This window comes from Heterodontus francisci, chromosome 2 (assembly GCF_036365525.1).
Source record: "Heterodontus francisci isolate sHetFra1 chromosome 2, sHetFra1.hap1, whole genome shotgun sequence".
NCBI lineage: Eukaryota > Metazoa > Chordata > Chondrichthyes > Heterodontiformes > Heterodontidae > Heterodontus > Heterodontus francisci.
The window spans coordinates 13,939,662-13,960,071 of record NC_090372.1 but is presented as its reverse complement, the minus strand read 5'-3'; the positions used below and the strand labels follow the sequence as shown (position 1 = coordinate 13,960,071).

Here is a 20,410-nt window from a genome sequence, read left to right as displayed (position 1 = left end):
TTTCTCCTCCCTCGACTCCTCTTTTCCCCCCCCCCCGTCCCCACCCCCTCCTTCCATGTCTTCCCCCCCCCACCCCCCATTACCCCCTCCCCTCCCCCTCCCTCCCTTTCCCACTCCCCCTCCCTCCCTTTCCCACTCCCCTCCCTCCCTTTCCCACTCCCCCTCCCTCCCTTTCCCACTCCCCCTCCCTCCCTTTCCCACTCCCCCTCCCTCCCTGGTCCCACTCCCCCTCCCTCCCTGTCCCACTCCCCCTCCCTCCCTGTCCCCCCCTCTCCCTCCCTGTCCCCCACCCCCTCCCCCTTTCCCCTCCCTTCCTGACGTCCTTCCCCTTCCCTGTCCCCTTCCATTCTCTTTGACTCCTCTTCCCCTCCCTCCCTCCCTTCCCCCCCCCCCCCCCCCTGCCCGTGCTCGAGGGTTTGGTGCAAATACTATTGTTGCAGAGTAACCTATGTTAACACAGATAAAGTACCATTCATTCAAATAATATATTTTCAGGGAACTGGCCAATTTGGCTTAGGATATGATATTTTCACCCGAGGGACCTGGATTTGAACTAGACTAGACATGATGGGATAACGTCTGTTTTTTCCCTACTTGCTCTTGGAGTACTACATTAAATGCTATGGGCAAGTCTCAACAAAATTCTTGGCAGGTGAGTGCCCTCAGCATTAAATTGTCTATATTATTGCCACAAATTAGCAGTAAATCTCATTCAACGAGCTCGGAAAATTGGCCTGGTATGTGAAGTGGAATAAATCTCACAGGCACAGTAGAAGATGTTGACCTGAGGCTTTGGTTATGCCGGATTATTGGGATATAGTCAGGGGAACTTGATGCCTTTATTGGTTGTCCGAAGTGGAAAAGTTCTCAGCACTCACACCCCCTCCTTGATGCAAACAAAAAGCCCAGCAAAACCTGTGAGTAAAATAAGTAGTATATTTTGAATTTTTTCCCTCAGTTTTTGCCAAGCACTTTACATTGAGTAAAATTTTATTTTCCTTTCATTTCATATCACTCCTGTAAACAGATGGTTGGCCAGCTTTCATGGCTCTCTTGTTCTGAACTAGTAGTGTATGGGGGGATGCTGGACCCTCTTAGACAGCTCCAACAGGAATGAGTCATACAGTGTGTGAATTTAGCTATGTCATATAATCTTGATCTATTGATTTTCTTTTGTTCAAAGTTAGACACATACGCATACAATGGAAACATTAGCTCAATAATTAACAGCAATTTCTGTGCCATGAGCAGTATGCGTAAACCTACAGTTGGAACTTCTTATCGATGCTTTTTACCATCTTGTGCCAGTAATTCATTGTTGTATAGCAGGCTCTGTCACTGGCATTGCTCTGAATTTCTTTGTTTCTAAATGTTGGCTGTCCTAATGGCTTAGTGGATATGCAACTCTTGTGTGGTGCTGGCCAAACTATGCCCAAGGTATGGCCTTTGGGTTTTGCTGTTGTTGTGCCTATATGTTTTGTTGAATGATAATTTTCTTTATTTCACTGACTGGAGATCTGAATTTATATTTTTTTGAAAAGACATTTTAAAAAAACAAGCTGCTAGCAAAGTCAACCTCTCAGCTCAAGATGATCATCAAATTTGCAACTCTGTATCCTACACTGCAAGGCTTATGAGGGGAGAGATGAAATGTCTGCTAATATCCCAACAAGAACAAAAACTCAGGAAGTTTAAAGGAACTACCTGTTTTCTCAGCAAGCAGAGAAATACTGCTAACTGCGATGTTTGAATGACTGTCATGTGACAAACCCCTCCCCATCTGTCATTTTAAGCTGGTGTTTTTCTCTACAGCGAACGAAAAGCAACTGAGCTCTGGCATGAGCGGACCCTAGATGGAGGTTTCTCTCTCTGTCTGTCTCTCTCTCTCTGTCTGTCTCTCTCTCTCTCTCTCTCTCTCTCTCTCTCTGTCTCTCTCTCTCTCTCTGTCTCTCTCTCTCTCTCTCTGTCTCTCTCTCTCTCTCTGTCTCTCTCTCTCTCTGTCTCTGTCTCTCTCTTTCTCTCTCTCTCTCTGTCTCTGTCTCTCTCTCTCTCTCTCTCTCTCTCTCTCTCTCTCTCTGTCTCTCTCTCTCTCTTTGGCTCTCTCTGTCTCTTTACCATTTCAGCTTGAAAGCTTTCAATTCTTGCTTGTTGACTGACCAATTTTGCATACTCCAGCTACAATCAGAAACCCCGTTGGAGGAAATCATCTGTATCACTATCTCCAAGAGACTCAGCGAACTAGTCATCTACCTCTTCCAACTAAAAGCCTCAGGACCACTGAATTCAACTAGAAGTCAGCCAAATCACCAATCTCCACAGATTACATACATTTTTTTATGGACTTTAACTCAACCAATCTGTAACCTATTTGTGTGTGTGCAAGAGTGAAGGTTGGCGCGATGTTTATTATTTTATTAGTTCGGTTAACCCCTTTCTTTGTTAACCCAAGAAAACCTGTTCGATTGGTTCTTGTTTTGATCATAGCAAGTAAGTAATCAAACACCTATTGAATTGGCCAGTACATACACTTGAAGAAAGACTTAAACCTGTTGTGGTTTAACATGTAGAGGGAAAAGAGGGAAGCCCTTCAACCTCTCCTCTCTTGACTATAGCAGAAATTTGGGGGCTAACATCTGGGATCAAACCCGAAGACAAGGGTGGCACTGTGGCGCAGTGGTTAGCACCGCAGCCTCACAGCTCCAGCGACTCGGGTTCGGTTCTGGGTACTGCCTGTGCGGAGTTTGCAAGTTCTCCCTGTGACCGTGTGGGTTTCCGCCGGGTGCTTCGGTTTTCTCCCACAGCCAAAGACTTGCAGGTTGATAGGTAAATTCGCCATTATAAATTTCCCCTAGTGTAGGTAGGTGGTAGGAGAATTGAGGGAAGGTGGGGATGTGGTAGAAAATATGGGATTAATGTCTTTGGCCTCCTTATCTCGAGAGCCAATGGATAAGCTCCTGGAGGAGGTCAATGGTGTGTGGAGCAGCGCCTGGAGCGGCTATAAAGGCCAATTCTAGAGTGACAGGCTCTTCCACAGGTGCTGCAGAAAAATTTGTTTGTCGGGGCTGTTACACAGTTGGCTCTCCCCTTGCGCCTCTGTCTTTTTTCCTGCCAACTACTAAGTCTCTTCGACTCGCCACACTTTAGCCCCGCCTTTATGGCTGCCCGCCAGCTCTGGCGAACGCTGGCAACTAACTCCCACGACTTGTGATCAATGTCACAGGATTTCATGTCGCGTTTGCAGACGTCGTTAAAGCAGAGACATAGACGGCCGGTGGGTCTGATACCAGTGGCGAGCTCGCTGTACAATGTGTCTTTGGGGATCCTGCCATCTTCCATGCAGCTCCCATGGCCAAGCCATGTAGGATTAGTATAAATGGGCGGTTGATGGTAGGCACAGACTCGATGGGCCGAAGGACCTGTTTCAGTGCTGTAACTCTCTATGACTCTATGACAAAGTGGAAATTGGAAGTGGGAAACCAAATTGATCTCTAGCAATAATTTAAAGAACCTCAATACAGGTTTTCTTGTGGTTTTCAGTGCTAAAGTACTGGAATGTCCACATTCGAGGCCAGTACCTTCCTAGAACAGAGTGAAGTAACTTGGGCCAGGTTAAGAGCCCTAGCTGTTGAGGAATGTAGCTGGGCAGTTAGAGATTACTATCCATCCGATAGCTAGGACGCCTGAAATCCTAAAACTTGTGGCCAACCATTTTAAAATTAACATTGAAGAACCAGAGACAGGCATAGAATCTGAAACAGCCAAAGTAACATTAGCTAAGGTACAACTAGAACAGAGGAGACTAGAATTAGAATTTCAGGAAAGAGAGAGCGTAAGAAAGAGCTTTCCAGAGAGAGAAAGAGGAAGGGGAGTTCCAGGGAAGAGAAAAAGAGCTTTCCAAGGAGAGTTAAGGCAGCTCGAACTGAATAGGGGGAAGACCCAATGTACCCAGTGGAGGAACCGTTAGTGAGGGAACTACCCCTAGCTTAGGACTGGATGCTGAGCTCTTAAAGTTCTTCCAGTTGATACCAAAGGTCAATGAAGAGGATGTGGAAGTATTTTTCATCTCTTTTGGAAAAACTTGCAAAACAGTTGAAGTGGCCAGTTGGATACTGATACTGCAGAGCAAACTAACACGAAAAGCCCATGAGATTTAATCACAGTTGCCTGATGAGAGTTCCTCAGATTATGAGATGACTAAAAATGCATATGAGCTAGTACCGGAGGCGTCTCGTCAAAAATTCCGAACTCTCTGAAAGCAGCCGAAACAAACTTACATTGAGTTCGAAAGGGTTAAGCAATTCACATTTGACCGATGGATTTGGACACTTAAGATAGAGTCCACCTATGTAAACTTTGGAGAGGTGATCCTCTTTGAGGAGTTCAAAAACTTGCTTCCCTTTTCCATAAGAAACCACATGGAGGAAAAAATGGCTCCAAGAGCCAGGCAGGCAGCAATCTTGGCTGATGATTATACACTTATTCACAAGCCCTTGCACCAAGGGAAAGCCTTCCCGAGTCACCTCCAAAAACCTGAAGCGGATAAAAGGGTGGGAGGCCGATAGGAGGATGGACAGCTGTGAGCGAGAAGGGAGAGCTAGAAACACAGAGGGCTCTTCTCATGCCAAAAAGGAAGGTGCTGAGAACAGGAGTGACACCCGGAAGCCTATATGTTTCCATTGTATCAAGGCAGGTCACCTGCGAGCTGACTGCTGGAAGTTACAGAGAAAGCCCATAGGTTTAGTCAGGGTACACCAGACCAGTGCAGGAAAAGGGGCCCTGATAGAAAGCACAGTGGACCAGTTTAGTTTAGTTTAGAGATACAGCACTGAAACAGGCCCTTCGGCCCACCGAGTCTGTGCTGACCATCAACCACCCATTTATACTAATCCTACACTAATTCTACATCCCTACCTCATCCCCACCTGTCCCTATATTTCCCTACCACCTACCTATACTAGGGGCAATTGCTAATGGCCAATTTACCTATCAACCTGCAAGTCTTTGGCATGTGGGAGGAAACCGGTGCACCCGGAGGAAACCCACGCAGACACAGCGAGAACTTGCAAACTCCACACAGGCAGTACCCAGAATTGAACCCGGGTCGCTGGAGCTGTGAGGCTGCGGTGCTAACCACTGCGCCACTGTGCCGCCCCAACTTTAACTACAGCAGTAAAACCCAGTAAACCTATTGCTGAGAGTGCGGAAATACTTAACAAAATCCTTGAGAGTTCCCAGGATTTTGTGTCCAGAGGAAAAGTGACCCCATACCCCTCGAGTGCAGCGAGTAGTCATACTTAGCGATACAGGGGCCACCCAATCCCTTCTGCTGGAAAAAGGTATAACCTTTCCCCAGAGAGTGCATTGAATGCTAGAGTGTTAGTAAACTGTATCGGAGGAAAGTATATGCCCATACCTCTTTACCAGGTGCACCTGGAGTACAACCTTGTTTCAGGACCGGTAACCGTAGGGATTGTCTCTAGTTTACCTGTGGACGGGGTCCACCTGCTCTTGGGTAATGATCTGGCAGGGGCAAAGGTGGTAGCTTCCCCAGTGGTTTCAGTCAGATTGAAAGAGGTCAGGGAGACAGAGCAGTTACAGGAAAAGGGCCCCTCACATTCTTCCTGACTGTGTGATGACCTATTCCATGGTCAAACAAGCTCCATCAGAGGAGGCTGAACTGGCACTGCAGGCAGATGACCCTACTGTCTGGTTATCTGAAATCTTCTTTGGGAAGTTAGAGGCCCCAAAGAATGGGTTAAACAGGTCTTCCTCGGTCGAGGCTCAGCAAGCTGACCCAGGATTAAAAATGTTGGTACAGACTGCCCAAACTGAAGCTGAAGCATAGCGATTTCGAGAGTGCCACTATTTAAAGGATGAGGTGCAGATGAGGAAGTGGAGACCTCCTCAAACACCTGCACATGAAGAGTGGACAGTAGTTCATCAGGTAGTGGTGTCGCTGAGGTACCATAGGGAAATATTGAGAATAGCCCACGAGATTCCAATGGCTGGACACGTCGGTATCAGAAAACCCCAAGCCCGCATAACGCAGCATTTTCACTGGCCACAACTCCACAAGGATGTGGTGGAATTCTGTAAGACTTGCGACACGTGCCAGGTTGTGGGGAAGCCTCAACCTGCAATAAAACCTGCACCCCTAATTCCCATGACAGCTTTTGGACAACAATTCAGCAGACTGCTGGTCAATTGCCAGATGCCAGACTTGAGCCAATCCGATTCACTCCGCGTGATATCAAGAAACGACTGAAGGCACTGGATACTGCAAAGGCTATGGGCCCTGACAATATTCCGGCAATAATACTGAAGACCTGTGCTCCAGAACTTGCCACGCCGCGAGCCAAGCTGTTCCAGTACAGCAACAACACTGGCATCTATCCTGGAACTCCCTTCCTAACAGCACTGTGGGTGTACCTACCCCACATGGACTGCAGCAATTCAAGAAGGCAGCCCACCACCACTTTCTCAAGGGCAATTAGGGATGGGCAATAAATGCTGGCCTGGCCAGCGACGCCCACATCCCATGAATGAATTTTTAAAAATTGTGTGGGACTCCTGCGGAAAACAAAAGGGAGCTACCAGTATCGTTTCACCATTATGGATATGGCTACTTGATTCCCAGAGGATATCCCTCCAAGAACTATCTCTGCAAAGGTAGTGGTGGAGGGGCGAACCCAATTCTTCACCAGATATGGGCTGCCTGCTGAGATCCAGTCGGATCAGGGCACAAACTTTTTGGCCAGTATTTTTAACAAGATCCTGGAAATCTGGGCATAACCCAGTCCTCAGCCTACCACCCACAGTCACAAGGGTCTTTGCAGCAGTACCACCAGACCCTAAAGACAATGATCAGGGCATACTGCTCTGAGCATCCTCCTGACTGGGACAAAGGGCTGGGATTTCTTCTGTTTGCTACCAGAGACTCACCTAATTAGTCCCTTTGAATTAGTTTATGGACATGAGGTGAGAGGTCCTCTGAAACTTCTAAAAGGAGAGGTTTTTGGGACACAGGAACAAATCTTCCCTGTTAGACTACACCTCCGAGAACAGGTCACGAGAGCCTATACGGTGGCTCAGGAACGCCTAAAAACCTCCCAGACAGCTATGAAAATGCAGGCAGATAAACATGCCAAGGCCGGAACATTTCAGCCTGGAGACCATGCTATCACCAATACAGGGAGAACCATCGAAAGCCTAGTTCAGTGGCCTGTACAGAGTAGTAAAGAGAATTGGCCAGGTGAATTATATAATTGACACCCCAAATCGTAGGGAAAAGCAAAGGATGTGCCACATCAATGTGTTAAAAAGGTATCACAGCTGGGGAAGGGACAAATAAGCACTAGTCTATCAGGCAGTCAGGGAAGAGGAGGGCAAGAGGGGCAGTGAGGATGAATAAGAGGGAGGCTGGGAGGATTACCAAATCGAAATATCTGCTAATATCCCAACAAGAACCAAGACTCAGGAAGTTTAAAGGAACTACCTGTTCTCTTAGCAAGCAGAGAAATACTGCGAACTGCAATGTTTGAATGACTGAGTGTCATATGACAAGTTCCTCCCCATCTGTAGTTTTAAGATAGTGATTTTCTCTGCAGCAAAGAAGAAGAAACTGGACTGACATGAGCAGACTTGAGGTGGAGGTTCCCCTCTCTCGCTCTCTCTCTCTGTCTCTCTCTCTCTCCATTCCAGCTTGAAAGCTTTCAAATCCTGCTTGTTGACTGTAGCCGGAGTATGCAAAGGTGGCCAATCAGAAACCCCGTTGGAGGAAATCATCTGCATCACTATCTCCAAGAGACTCTGTCTCCTGTGACCTCTACCACCTAGAAGGACAAGGGCAGCAGATGCATGGGAACACCACCACCCGCAAGTTCCCCTCCAAGCCACATACTATCCTGACTTGGAACTGAATCGCCGTTGCCTATTTTAATGGCTAATGCTTTAAATCTGAGTTACTTTTTAGTCGTCGTTTTCTCAAAACAGTATGTCCTACATTTGAATCAGTAATGGCCAGCATTCAGTATCAAAGATTTATAATTGAGCTCTTCTTCAAGTCTGCAACAATACCAACGTATAGTTGCTAATGGCCTGATTATTTCATGACAGTTCCACCTTCTGAATCTGCTCATTATTTTTAATATGAGGGTGATCTATTTAATGTAATACCAATGATTTAGAAGATTGATAATTTTGACTTCATTTGAATTCATCAGGATCCTTGCTTGATTTCATCCATGTATGTATTGGAGGGGGTGCAGAGTAGATTTACTAGAATGATATTTGGACTCAAACAGTTAAATTACAAGGAGAGATTACCCAATTTAGGGTTGTATTCCCTGGAATTAAGACGGTTAAATGGTGAATTGATCGAAGTTTTAAGAGCTGTGTCAGCTGTGGCTCACTTGGTAGCACTCTTTGCTCCAAGTCAGAAAGTTGTAGGTTTAAGGTCCGCTCGAGGGCTTGAGCACAGAAATCTAGGCTGACACTACAGTGCAGTGTCGAGGGAGTGCTGCACTGTCGGAGGTGCTGTCTTTTGGATGAGATGTTAAACTGAGGTCGCGTCTGCCTTTTCAGGTGGACATAAAAGTCCCTATGACACTATTTTGAAGAAGAGCAGGGGAGTTATCCCTGGTGTCCTGGCCAATATTTATCCCTCAATCAACATCACAAAAACAGATGATCTGGCCATTATCACATTGCTGTTTGTGGGAGTTTGCTGTCTGCAAATTAGCTGTCACATTTCCTACATTACAAAAATGACTATGCTTCAAGAGGCTGTAAAGTGTTTGAGATGTGCTGAGGTCATCAAAGGCAAGGCATATAAATGCAAGCCTTTTTTTCCATTCAGGGAAACTGATAGGATAGATGGAGAGAAACTATTTCCACAGGTTGGGGAGTCTCAGACTGGGGCCCAATCCACTGGTGCAAATACAGGAGAACAGAATCTTTGTCTGCCCAGCCGGAAGCTGTAGATCATATCCCAAATCCCAGGGTGGTGTCTTTGCATTCACCTCGACAGGCACATTGAGCCTGCAAGGGCACTTTAGCAGCACCTGCCCTGATCTGCCTGCCAGAAATTCAAGAATCTACAGGTGCTCCACCTGAGGCACCCCCATTGCCCTTCTGGGCACCATGTTAGCCAATATTGCTCATGGTTCTCTCTCTTCATATGTTGTTCCCATCTCCTTTGAATCTGCTGTCACCACCCTACCCCTCAAAAAACCAACCCTTGAATCCACTGTCCTTGCAAACTACCGCCCCATCTCCAACTTCCCTTTCCTCTCCAAAATCCTTGAACATGATGTCGGCTCCCAAATCCGTGTCCATCTTTCCTGGAATTCCCTCCAATCAGGTTTCCACCCTTGCCATAGTACTGAACTGGCTCTTATCAAAGTCATAAATGGCATCCCATGTGACTCTGACTAAGGTAACTTATCCCTCCTTGTTCTTCTCGACTTTCTGCAGCCTTTGACACAGTCGACCACACCATCCTCCTCCAACGCCTCTCCACTGTTCTCCAGCTGGGTGCGACTGATCTCACCTGATTCCATTCTTATCTATCTAATCGTAGCCAGGGTATCACTTACCCTGGCTTCTCTTCCTGCCCCACACCATTACCTCTGGTGTACCCCAAGAATCTGTCCTTGGCCCCTTCCTATTTCTCAGCTACATTCTTCCCTTGGCGACATCGTCCAAAATGCAGTATTAGTTTTCACATGTACACTGACGACACCCAGCTCTACCTTATGTTACGACTGAGGTAGGAGGACTGCACTGTTAATTCAGTCCCGCTTCTCCACAGTCCACAACATATCGACAAATCTTTCCACCTACCAAAACAATCAGATACTCTATTCATCCCAGAATAAAGCACGCCAACCAGGTTTCTTTAATAATCAACAAAATTATCCCTTTATTATAAGCCAAGTCTTAACCAACAATGAAGTAAATATATATGCGAATTGAGATATTAAATCCCCGTATTTTTATCCTAGTCCTCATGCACATACATCCAAAAACTGGTTAACCTGGAAAAAAATGTTTTTGTTTACAGCTGTTATAAAGCAATAGAAGAAGTAAAAAAAAACTTATACTGAATATGGAAGTTCGTTGTTTTAGCGAGTTGTACCAAAGCCGAATAGGTGGCTGCCACTAGGAATCTTTCCAGGTGAGGTTGATCAGCAGTCTGCTTGGGTAGGTGTTCAAAGAAATTCAGCTGCAGAAGGCTTCTTATAGGTCTTACAGCAGGTGTGCAGCAATAAAAGGTTCAGTTCTAACACATTCGATGCAAAGTCCTTTTAAAGATGTAAGGTTTCTGCAAACATTCAGGAATTCTCCAAAATACAGGAGGCAAGAGTACAACTTCATACAGGCTTTTGCTTTTCATGAGCAGGGATTCTTCAAAGAGAGGTAATGGTGGCCTGGATGTTCTTCTGATCTCCAACAACTCCTTTAGTCCAGAAAAGAAGCTGGCTTTTAACAGTTCAAAGTGCAAAGTGAAACCAAAAGCAGTTTAGCAACAATCCTGTGACAGCCATATATCATGGTCTGTTATTTCCTTGTAAACATCTGTCCCTTGTAAACATTTATCCCTTCAGGTTAGAACCCCCTGTGGTGTTTACTTGAAATCGCATGTTTTGCAGTACTTGTTTACTGGTCAACCCTTTTGTTCACCTTCCTTTTTTAAACAAAAACACCCAAAGTTCAGCAAACTTCAGATGATTCAATGTCCATGAAATCCTTTTTAGTTTTTAAAAATATAGATTCCCAAGTTTTAACAAAAAAGTGGAAACTCTCAAGACACTCACCACCACCTCTCCCTATGATTCCATTGTTGCTAAATTATTGAACTGCTTATCTGACATCCAGCACTGGATGAGCAGAAATTTCCACCAGTTAAATATTGGGAAGACTGAAGCCGTTGCTCCTGTCCTCCGCTCCATAATCGGTTCCCTAATGACCAACTCCATCCCTCTCTCTTCCTGGCAACAGACTATTTGCAATCTTGGTATCATATTTGACCCTGAGATGAGCTTCCGACTACATATTCGCACCATCACTAAGACCACCTATTTCCACCTCCATGACATCACCCAACTTCGTCCCTGCCTCAGCTCATCTAGTGCTGAAATCTTCATTCGTGCCTTTGTTACCTCTGGATTTGACTATTCTAATATACTCCTGGCTGGTCTCCCACATCCTACCCTCTGTAAACTTGAAGTTATCCAAAACTCTACTGCCTGTATCCTAACTCACATCAAGCACCTATCACCTGTGCTTGTTGATGTGCATTGGCTTCTGGTCAAGTAATGTCTTTATTTTAAAATTCTCATCCTTGTTCTCAAATATCTCCATGGCCTTGCCGTTCCCTAGCTCCATAATATCCTCCAGCCCCACAACCATCTGAGATATCTGTGCTCATCTAATTTTGGCCTGTTCATCCCCCATTTTACTCGCTCCACCATTGGTGGCCATGCCATCTGTTGCATCGACCCTAAGCGCTAGAATTCCCTCTCCTCCTCGCTTCTCTACTCATTTTCCTTCTTTTAGACGTGCCTTAAAACCTACCTCTTTGACCAAGCTTTTGGTCATCTGACCTAATTTTTAAAAATTCATTCTTGGAATGTGAGTATCACTGACAAGGCCAGCATTTATTGCCCTTGAGAATGTGGTGGTGAACTGCTTTCTTAAACCACTGCTGTTCACATGGTGTAGGTACATCCAGAATGCTGCTAGGAAGGGATTTCCAGGTTTTTGACCCAGCAACAGTAAAGAAACAATGATATAGTTCCAAGTTGGGATGGCTTGTGGCTTAGAGAGGAACTTGCAAGTGGTGATGTTCCCGTGTGTCTGCTGCCCTTGTTCTTCAAGTTGGTAGAGATCGTGGGTTTGGAAGGTGCTGTCGAAGGAGCCTTGGCAAGTTGCTGCTGTGCATCCTGTAAATGGTGCACACTGCTGCCTCTGTGCACCAGTGGTGGAGGGAGTGAATATTTCAGGTGGTGGATGATCAAGTGGGCTGCTTTGTCTTGGATGGTGTTGAGCAGCATTTATATGGCAGGTCCAGTTCAGTTTATGGTCAGTAGTAACCTCCAGGATATTGATGGGGGATTCAGCAATGGCAATACCGTTGAATGTCAAGGGAGGTGGTTAGATTCTCTCTCGTTGGAGATGGTCATTGCCTGGCATTTGTGTGGTGACCAACCTGCCTCCTGAGAGCATCTCCATTGAAACTGGAAATAGCATGGACTAGGTGGGTTGGGTTCCTGTTTCAAATTTTTAGCACTTTAATCTCCTACCTGACCCAAACACACCCATTTTTAGGGGTCGAAATTAACTCCACAGTGTCAATGCTTGCTGCCTTACCCATTCCACACATGAAAGACCCTTCTATTACCATTACAAAACTTTTGATATTTTCTATGATTATTAGATCAACTGATAGATGTATAGTAGAATATCAAGGTCATCATCCATCACATAGGTTTCCATGAATAAATTCCTGCGGTCATCACAGTTCGGCATGTCATTATTTGTTGACCTAGGAGCATTTTTTTGTTGCTGAATAATAATGAAACACTGATAGCAGTTTTTCTTTGGGAGGCTAACACTGTCTTTGAGAAGTTAAGACTGGACACCCCAGAAGTGCATTACTATTTATTTGAGGTTCTAGAATGATCAGTATTCAGGGAACCCCTGGTCGAAGCCTGTGTGTGACTTTGTTTAACGTGGGGACCTTGGGGCGCCATCATTGTCCAAACTATCTTGACGGATTTCTGGTCAGATTTTGGTGACGCGTCGAACCACGATGACCGGGACCACCTTCCGCCTTCGCAGCCAGTGAGACGCACTGTCTTCCTTCGCCTGTTCTGCTGTTGTGGACTTTTTGGACTGCACTTTGTCTGGCACCTCCCCCCGACCTTGCGCCAAGGGTGGCCGTACCAAGAGCAAGGAGCTCCCTATGACATTGTTCAAGGGATTGTCAGAGCGCACAAGCCTCTCCACCACGTTAAGGTGACGGATCCACGGAGGGAACAAGGAGTTCCAGTAGCCATTTTACAACACCCTCACCCCTGCCCCCTTCCCCACTATCTCATGCAAAAAAGTTTGAAAATCACTGACCTGTTAAGGAGCTAAATTTTTGGGAGGGGTGATAACATAAATCTTTTGCTATCTGACAGTGTAAACAAGATGTTGCAAAGGACTATCTAAAGTTATGTTTTAGTAAAATGTTAAGCCTTGATTTACTGAGGATTTGTTTTGGCAGTGAATGTAATATTGCTCTCATTTTGATGTTTCCATGTTAAAATCAGTTTTTTTTTCTGTATGGTGGTAAAAATAGCAGATGTCTAGGAGTAGGTTTAAAAAAAGGCTACAACATGTTTGAGGGTAACAAAAATATAATGAAATAAGAATGAGACTTGCTCAGTTTATAACTGAATGCCAAATATGTACCTCCTTGAAGTTTTATGCTGAGAATTTGTAGCTTTTTATAGTCGTTGCTTCCATTTTTTTTGTTTCACACCGTGTAACTAGAAAGGAAGGGGATTTATTTTACTGGAAATATCATAGCTCAACTCCAGCAGGGAGTGATGCTCGTAAGTGTATGGCAGGAAGTCCCTGTTGCACAGCCTGTGATTTTCTGTCCATTGAAATGAATGGATGGAAAATTGTAGACTATGCAATCGTGATTTCCAACCATCTGCTGTCCACTGGAAATGCAAGAGCACACAAGGCGTGGTCTTCTCACCTGATGTACAAAGAAAAAAAATTACCAAAATAAAAATGGATTTCCCAGAACGTATAACAGGTTAATGTTTTTGGAATTCCTCAGTTTGTTGGAACTGGTTTGCTAATGAACTGTTGATTGTTACTCAGTTGCATTTCATCTAGCACATCTCCAGTTTTTAGTGTGGATGCCGACTCATGTTAATGATGCAGAGTGCATTGGTCATTGTCTGCTGTGACGGTTGCTACTGGCAAACAAAACAGAGGCAAAGCTGAGTACATGCATCCCTCAAAATTCACTGTATATATTATAGAAAAGAACCTTCATAAGAGTAATATCAGCTGAAGGTTCTGGGAATTATATATGTCACCTTGATGAAATTACTGATTTATAATCTCTCTTTGCTATTTAGTATTCTCTATATAATATGCATTCAGGTATATATGCTTCATAATGATGTAGGCTTGCAGTGAGCATTAGGGAGTTTAGAATTTACCAGTGTGCCAATCAAAGTAAAGGGCCTTGAACCACACATGTTGATGCTACAGTTCTCATCTGATGGAAAGCCTTACTTTTTGTTTTATGCTACTGCCAGGGGTTCCTGCCAAATTTCCTGATAGATGACAAGCTCATTAATATTTCACCACTCCTTTTACCGACTGCAGAAATGTGCCTAAGGCAAGCGGTGGGGGAGGGGGAATGCAATTCTTGATGCAGAAACGGAACCTTTGTTTGAAATACATTGTCTGATCCAATGACAGATAACAAGACTTAAACATCTAAAATCGAAGGAACTGCTCTGGTGCTGCAACAGATTAAAATATGACAAGAAATTGACAAAATCCAACAGTCCATACCACAGGTATTCAAAAGCTGATGTGAAATATTTGGTTCTTTTACTATCAGCCTTTCAGTTTTCTAACAAAGTTATTGATTTTTTTTAACCAAGAAACATGTACCCAAAACCACTAGAAATATTGAAGTCTATCCTTTGAAAATATTATCCTTGTTTCCCCTTTTATAGTTTAAAAAAATGGCTATGAACTACATTCTTATATACACCTATCAGTTGTTATTCCCAAGTGTCACCATGTTGTTTCCTTCATCTCACATCACACTTTGTTTTCTCAGGTTGACAACGTAAGAGTAATTTATGAATTAACCTAGGTCTTGCTTTTGCATTTTGTATAGGTAATTGCTACTGTTTGTAGCAGCATCTAAGTGTGTTTACAGAACACATTTACTGTTTTGCAATGAATAGTAAATAGACAAAATCAGGCCTTCCATCATTAATTCAGGTTTATTACATCAAATAGTTCACAAGTGTTATTTGTTCCTCTAAATAAATGGAAATGCTTCACTTCTCTTTAATGTCTAAATATATTGATTCAAAATTCCAAACATTTGAGATCCAGGACCTGCATTTTGAAAGTCATGGGTAATTATAATTGTTTATGGACGCCATACTGGGGTGGGGGGGCGGGGCCTGTAGAGCAAACTGCAATGTTCCAATACTTAGTTCCTGTTACTGTGAAGATATACTATTGCAACAGCTTATTTTGTTTTTGTAGCGGCAGAAATTTTGCATGACAGTGACTTGCATTTTGTGATAAGAATAACTGTGAGGCTATCGGCACATACTGTTATTATGGAGTATCTCCGACAGTAACTTCCTCTGTCTGCACATACACAGTTAAACTCATGTTACGACCAGGTGAGAAAGGTGTCTCGGGGTCCCTTTTAGCCTTCACCTGGTCTTATTGTAGCAGGGTTTATGTTTTAAACACGCTCTGTTTTGAGCTCCCCCATGGTGAATCTTTGTTCACCACTTTCCAATTATAAGGCAAAGAAATGAGCATAAACAGTTTTTCTTCGGTTTCAAGAAGAAAAGTGAAATTTATTAAAACTTAAACATAAACTCTAATTCAGTTAACGCCTAAGGATACACGCCACGCTAGCATGCATACACAATACGTACATGCAAATAGAGACAGAAAAGAGCAGGAGAAAAATAAGTAGAGAGGTTTGAGGCAATATCAGAAGAGTTTCTTGTTGCTGTGCTTCGAACTCACTGTAGTCCTTTTGTAGGTAGTTCTTGCTTTTTGTTGGGACCCAGTATTCTTCTTAAACCTTGTTCACTGTAGGAAACTTTTCTCTCTTGGGGTTCATGTGTGTTCAATGGGTCTTCAGTTCTGTACGAAAGAGATGGGAGCAGACAGGAGAGAGGTCTTTTCCAGTCCAGGAGCAAACAGCTTTCTGAGTTCAAATTCTCTGTGGCAAGTTCAAATTAAAAAAAAACCAACAGCCAGTTAGTCATGTGACTAAACTGGTCTGACCACGACTTCCATGTATTGGGGAAGCAGGGACTGGTCCCTTTGTTCCAACACTGTGCGGCACAGTGTGGTTAACAACGCAGCCTCACAGATCCAGCAACCCGGGTTCGGTTCTGGGTACTGCCTGTGCGGAGTTTGCAAGTTCTCCCTGTGACCGCGTGGGTTTCCTCCGGGTGCTCTGGTTTCCTGCCACATGCCAAAGACTTGCGGGTTGATCGGTAAATAGGTTGATATAGAATCATAGAATTATTACAGCACAGAAGTAGGCCATTTGACCCAGCATGTCTCTGCTGGTTCTTCTAAGGAGCATTTCACGTGCTGCTACTCCTCTGCCCCCTCCCCACATCCCCATACATTCCTCCTTTTCAGATATTTAGAATATTTAGAAAATGTAGAAAAATTTATGGCACAGAAGGAGGCCATTCTGTCCATCATGTCTGCGCTGGCTGAAAAGCGAGCCCCCATCCTAATCCCTTTTTCCAGCACTTGACCCATATCCCTGGATGTTACGGGATTTCAGGTGCATATCCAGATGCCTTTGAAATGAGTTGAGGGTTTCTGCCTCTACCACCCTTTCAGGCAGTGAGTTCCAGACCCCGACCACCCTCTGATGAAATAATGTTTCCTCATCCCCCCTCTAATCCTTCTAGCAATCATTTTAAATCTATGCTCCCTAGTCACTGACCCCTCTATTAAAGGAAATAGGTCCTTCACATCCATTCTATCCAGGCCTTTCACAACCTTGTACACCTCAATCAAATCTCCACTCAGCCTCCTCTGTTCCAAGGAGAGCAACCCCAGCCTATCCAATCTTTCCTCATAGCTGCAATTTTTCAGTGTTGGCAACATCCTCGTAAATCTCCTCCATACCCTCTCTAGTGCAATTACATCCTTTCTGTAATGAGGTGACCAGTACTGCACACAATGCTCAAGTTGTGGCCTAACTAGTGTTTTATATAGCTCCAGCATAACCTCCTTGCTCTTGTATTCTATGCCTTGGCTAATAAAGGAAAGTATTCCATATGCCTTCTTAACCACCTTATCGAGCTGTCCTGCTACATTCAGGGATCTGTGGACATTCACTCCAAGGTCCCTCATATCCTCTACATCTCTTAGTATCCTCCCATTTATTGTGCATTCTTTTGCCTTGTTTGACCTCTCCAAATGCATCACCTCACACTCCTCCGAATTCCATTTGCCACTTTTCTGCTCACCTGACCAGTCCATTGTTCTGTCCCTGTAGTTTACAGTTTCCCTCCTAAGTATCAACCACACAGTCAGTTTTTGTGTCTGCAAACATCTTGATCATGCTCCTTACGTTTAAGTCCAAATCATTAATATATACCACAGAAAGCAGGGGACCTAGTACTGAGCCCTGCGGAACCTCACTGGAAACAGCCCTCCAGTCGCGAAAACACCCATCAACCATTACGTTTTGTTTTCTGCCACTGAGCCAATTTTGTATGAAGCTTGTTACATTCCTCTGGTTCCCATGGGCTTTTATTTTTTTAACCATGTGGGACCTTGTCAAAAACCTTGCTAATATCCATGCAGACCGCATCAACTGCACTGTTCTCATCTATCCTCCTTGTTACCTCCTCACAAAATTCAATCAGCTTAGTCAGACTTGATATTCCCTTAACAAATCCATTCTGACTATTCTTGATTAATCCGTACCTTTCTAAGTGACAGTTTATCCTGTCTCTCAGAATAGATTCCAATAATTTGCTCACTACTGAGGTTAGACTGACTGGCCTATAATTATTCGGTCTATCCCTCACTTCATTTTTAAACAAAGGTACAACATTAGCAGTCCTCCAATCCTCCGGCACCACACCTGCATCCAGTGAGGATTGGAAAGTGATGGTCAGAGCAGCCACTATTTCCTCCCTGGCTTCTTTTAACAGCCCGGGGTACATTTCATCTGGCCCTGGTGATTTATCCACTTTCAAGGATGCTAATCCCCTTAATACTTATTCTCTCCGTATGTTTATCACATCCAATATTTCACACCTCTCCTCCTCAGCTACAATACCTGCATCGTCCCCTGACAATGCCTGCTTCGTTCCCCCCATATTAATGACCTAGACTTGGGACATTTAGAATTTGCGGATGAACTCTGAGGGGAATAATGATAGACTTCAAGAGGACGTAGGCTGGTGGAATGGGTAGACATGTGGCCGATGAAATTTAATGCAGAGAAGTGTGAAGTGATACATTTTGGTAGGAGAGCAAGGAGAGGGAATATAAATTAAATGGGACAATTCGAAATGGAATGCAGGAACAGAGAAACCTGGGGTATATGTACACAAATCATTGAAGGTGGCAGTGCAAGTTGAGAAAGTGGTTAAAAAGACATATGGGATTCTGGGCTTTATAAATAGAGGAATAGAGTAAAAGCAAGCAAGTAATGATAAAACTTGGTAAAACTCTGGTTTGGCCTCAACTGGAGTATTGTGTCCATTTCTGGGCATTGTATTTTAGGAAGAATGTGAAGGCTTTAGAAAGGGTGCAGAAAAGATCTATGAGAATAGTTCCAGGGGTAAGGGACTTCAGGTACGTGGGTGGGTTGGTGAAGCTGGAGTTATTCTCCTTAGAGACGTTAAAGAGGAGCTACGAAATCATGAGGGGTCTAAACAGAGCAGATAGGGAGAAACTGTTGCCATTGGCAGAAGGGTCTGGGACCAGAGGGCACTCATTTAATGTGATTGGCAAAAAGAACCAAAGGTGACATGTGGAAAACCTTTTTTACTCAGCAACCTGGAATGCTCTACCTGAGAGTGTGTTGGAGGCAGATTCAATGGAGCTTTCAAAAGGGAATTGGATAGTTTCCTGAAGTGAAAACATGTGCAGGGCTACAGGGAAAGGGCGGGGGAGTGGGACTAGCTGGTTTGCTCTTGCAGAGAGCCAGCACAGACCAGAAGGGCTGAATGGCTTCCTTCTGTACAGTAACCATTCTATGATTCCATTCTAATCTGATTTTTTGAAGAGAGATGCTGTGTCTTTTGAAGAGAGATGCTGTTGCTTGCCCTGTTCATACAGGCCCCAGATCACCTGTAGAGGACGCCATGCTGCATCAGACCCCCAATGACCGTAAGTTGTCACTCAAAACCTGCAAAAATCTGTGAGCATCTATAAGCATAATGAACGGTGAACACCATTCATTCACCACTGACCACAAAATTTGACCAATATTGCAACACTGGAATTTTGTATAATGGTCTTCATGTACATTAATATCATCCAGCTCTGCTTCACCACCACGACTCTCAACCCACTGCTCTGTGCACTGTGAAAAATTCCAAGGATGGGACCCACCATCCATGGTTAACTAAAACAGTTAAAGATAGGATCAAACTTAAAGAAAAATCCTATAATTGCACAAAGATGGGAGGCAGGTCAGAAGATTGGACAGAATATAAAAAAAAGCAAAGAATGACTAAAAGATTGATAAGGAAGGTAAAATTAGAGTACGAGAGAAAGCAAGCTAGAAATATAAAGACATAATAAGAGTTTCTGCAGATATTTAAGAAAGCAAATAGTTAACTTGGTCCTATAGAAAGTGAGTCTGGGGAATTAATAATGGATAATAAAGAGATGGCAGATGAATTGAACAGATATTTTGCATCGGTCTTCACTATTGAGGATACAAGTAACATCCCAATATTAGCTGTAAGTCATAAAATGGAAGGGAGGGAAGAACCCGAGAAAATTACAATCACCAGGGAAGTGGTACTGAACAAATTGTTGGAGCTGCGGGCTGACAAATCCCTGGGTCCTGATGGATTTCCTCCTAGGGTGTTAAAAAAAGTGGCTAGTGAGATAGTTGATGCATTAGTTTTAATATTCCAAAATTCCCTAGATTCGGGGAGAGTTCTGAAATATTGGAAAATGTAACTCCATTATTCAAAAAGGGAGGGAGACAGAAAGCAGGAAACTACAGCCCAGTTAGTTTAACATCTGTCTTAGGGAAAATGTTAGAAGCTATTATGAAAGACATTATAGCAGGGCACTTAGAAAAATTCAAGGTAATCAGGGAGAGTCAACATGGTTTTGTGAAAGGGAAATCATGTTTAACCAATTTATTGGAGTTCTTTGAGGGAGTTACATGTGCTGTGGATAAAGGGGAACCAGTGGATGTATTGTACTTAGATTTCCAGAAGGCATTTGATAAGGTGCCACATCAAAGGTTATTTCAGAAACTAAAAGCTCATGGTGTAGTGGATAACATATTGGCATGGATAGAAGATTGGCTAGCTAACAGGAAACAGAGAATAGGCATAACTGAATCATTTTCTGGTTGGCAAGATGTAATGAGTGGTGTGCCATAGGGGTCTGTGCT

General features: G+C 44.0%; 1 protein-coding gene across 22 annotated transcripts in view; it reads left to right on the top strand.

Moving 5' to 3' along the window:
• fars2 (phenylalanyl-tRNA synthetase 2, mitochondrial) overlaps positions 1-20,410 on the top strand; it is a 480,761-nt gene that overhangs the window by 86,905 nt on the left and 373,446 nt on the right. For 2 of the 22 annotated variants that reach the window (XM_068054469.1, XM_068054462.1), the window contains exon 1: positions 19,141-19,161. The exons of 18 other annotated variants lie outside the window; for them this stretch is intronic. In XM_068054469.1, the coding sequence (XP_067910570.1) occupies positions 19,156-19,161 (6 nt within the window). In that variant the 5' untranslated portion in view covers positions 19,141-19,155. Of the gene's footprint in view, positions 1-495; positions 653-14,496; positions 14,598-19,140; positions 19,162-20,410 lie in introns of those variants that run through there. 2 more of the 22 variants (XM_068054471.1, XM_068054465.1) reach the window with 2 other exon arrangements.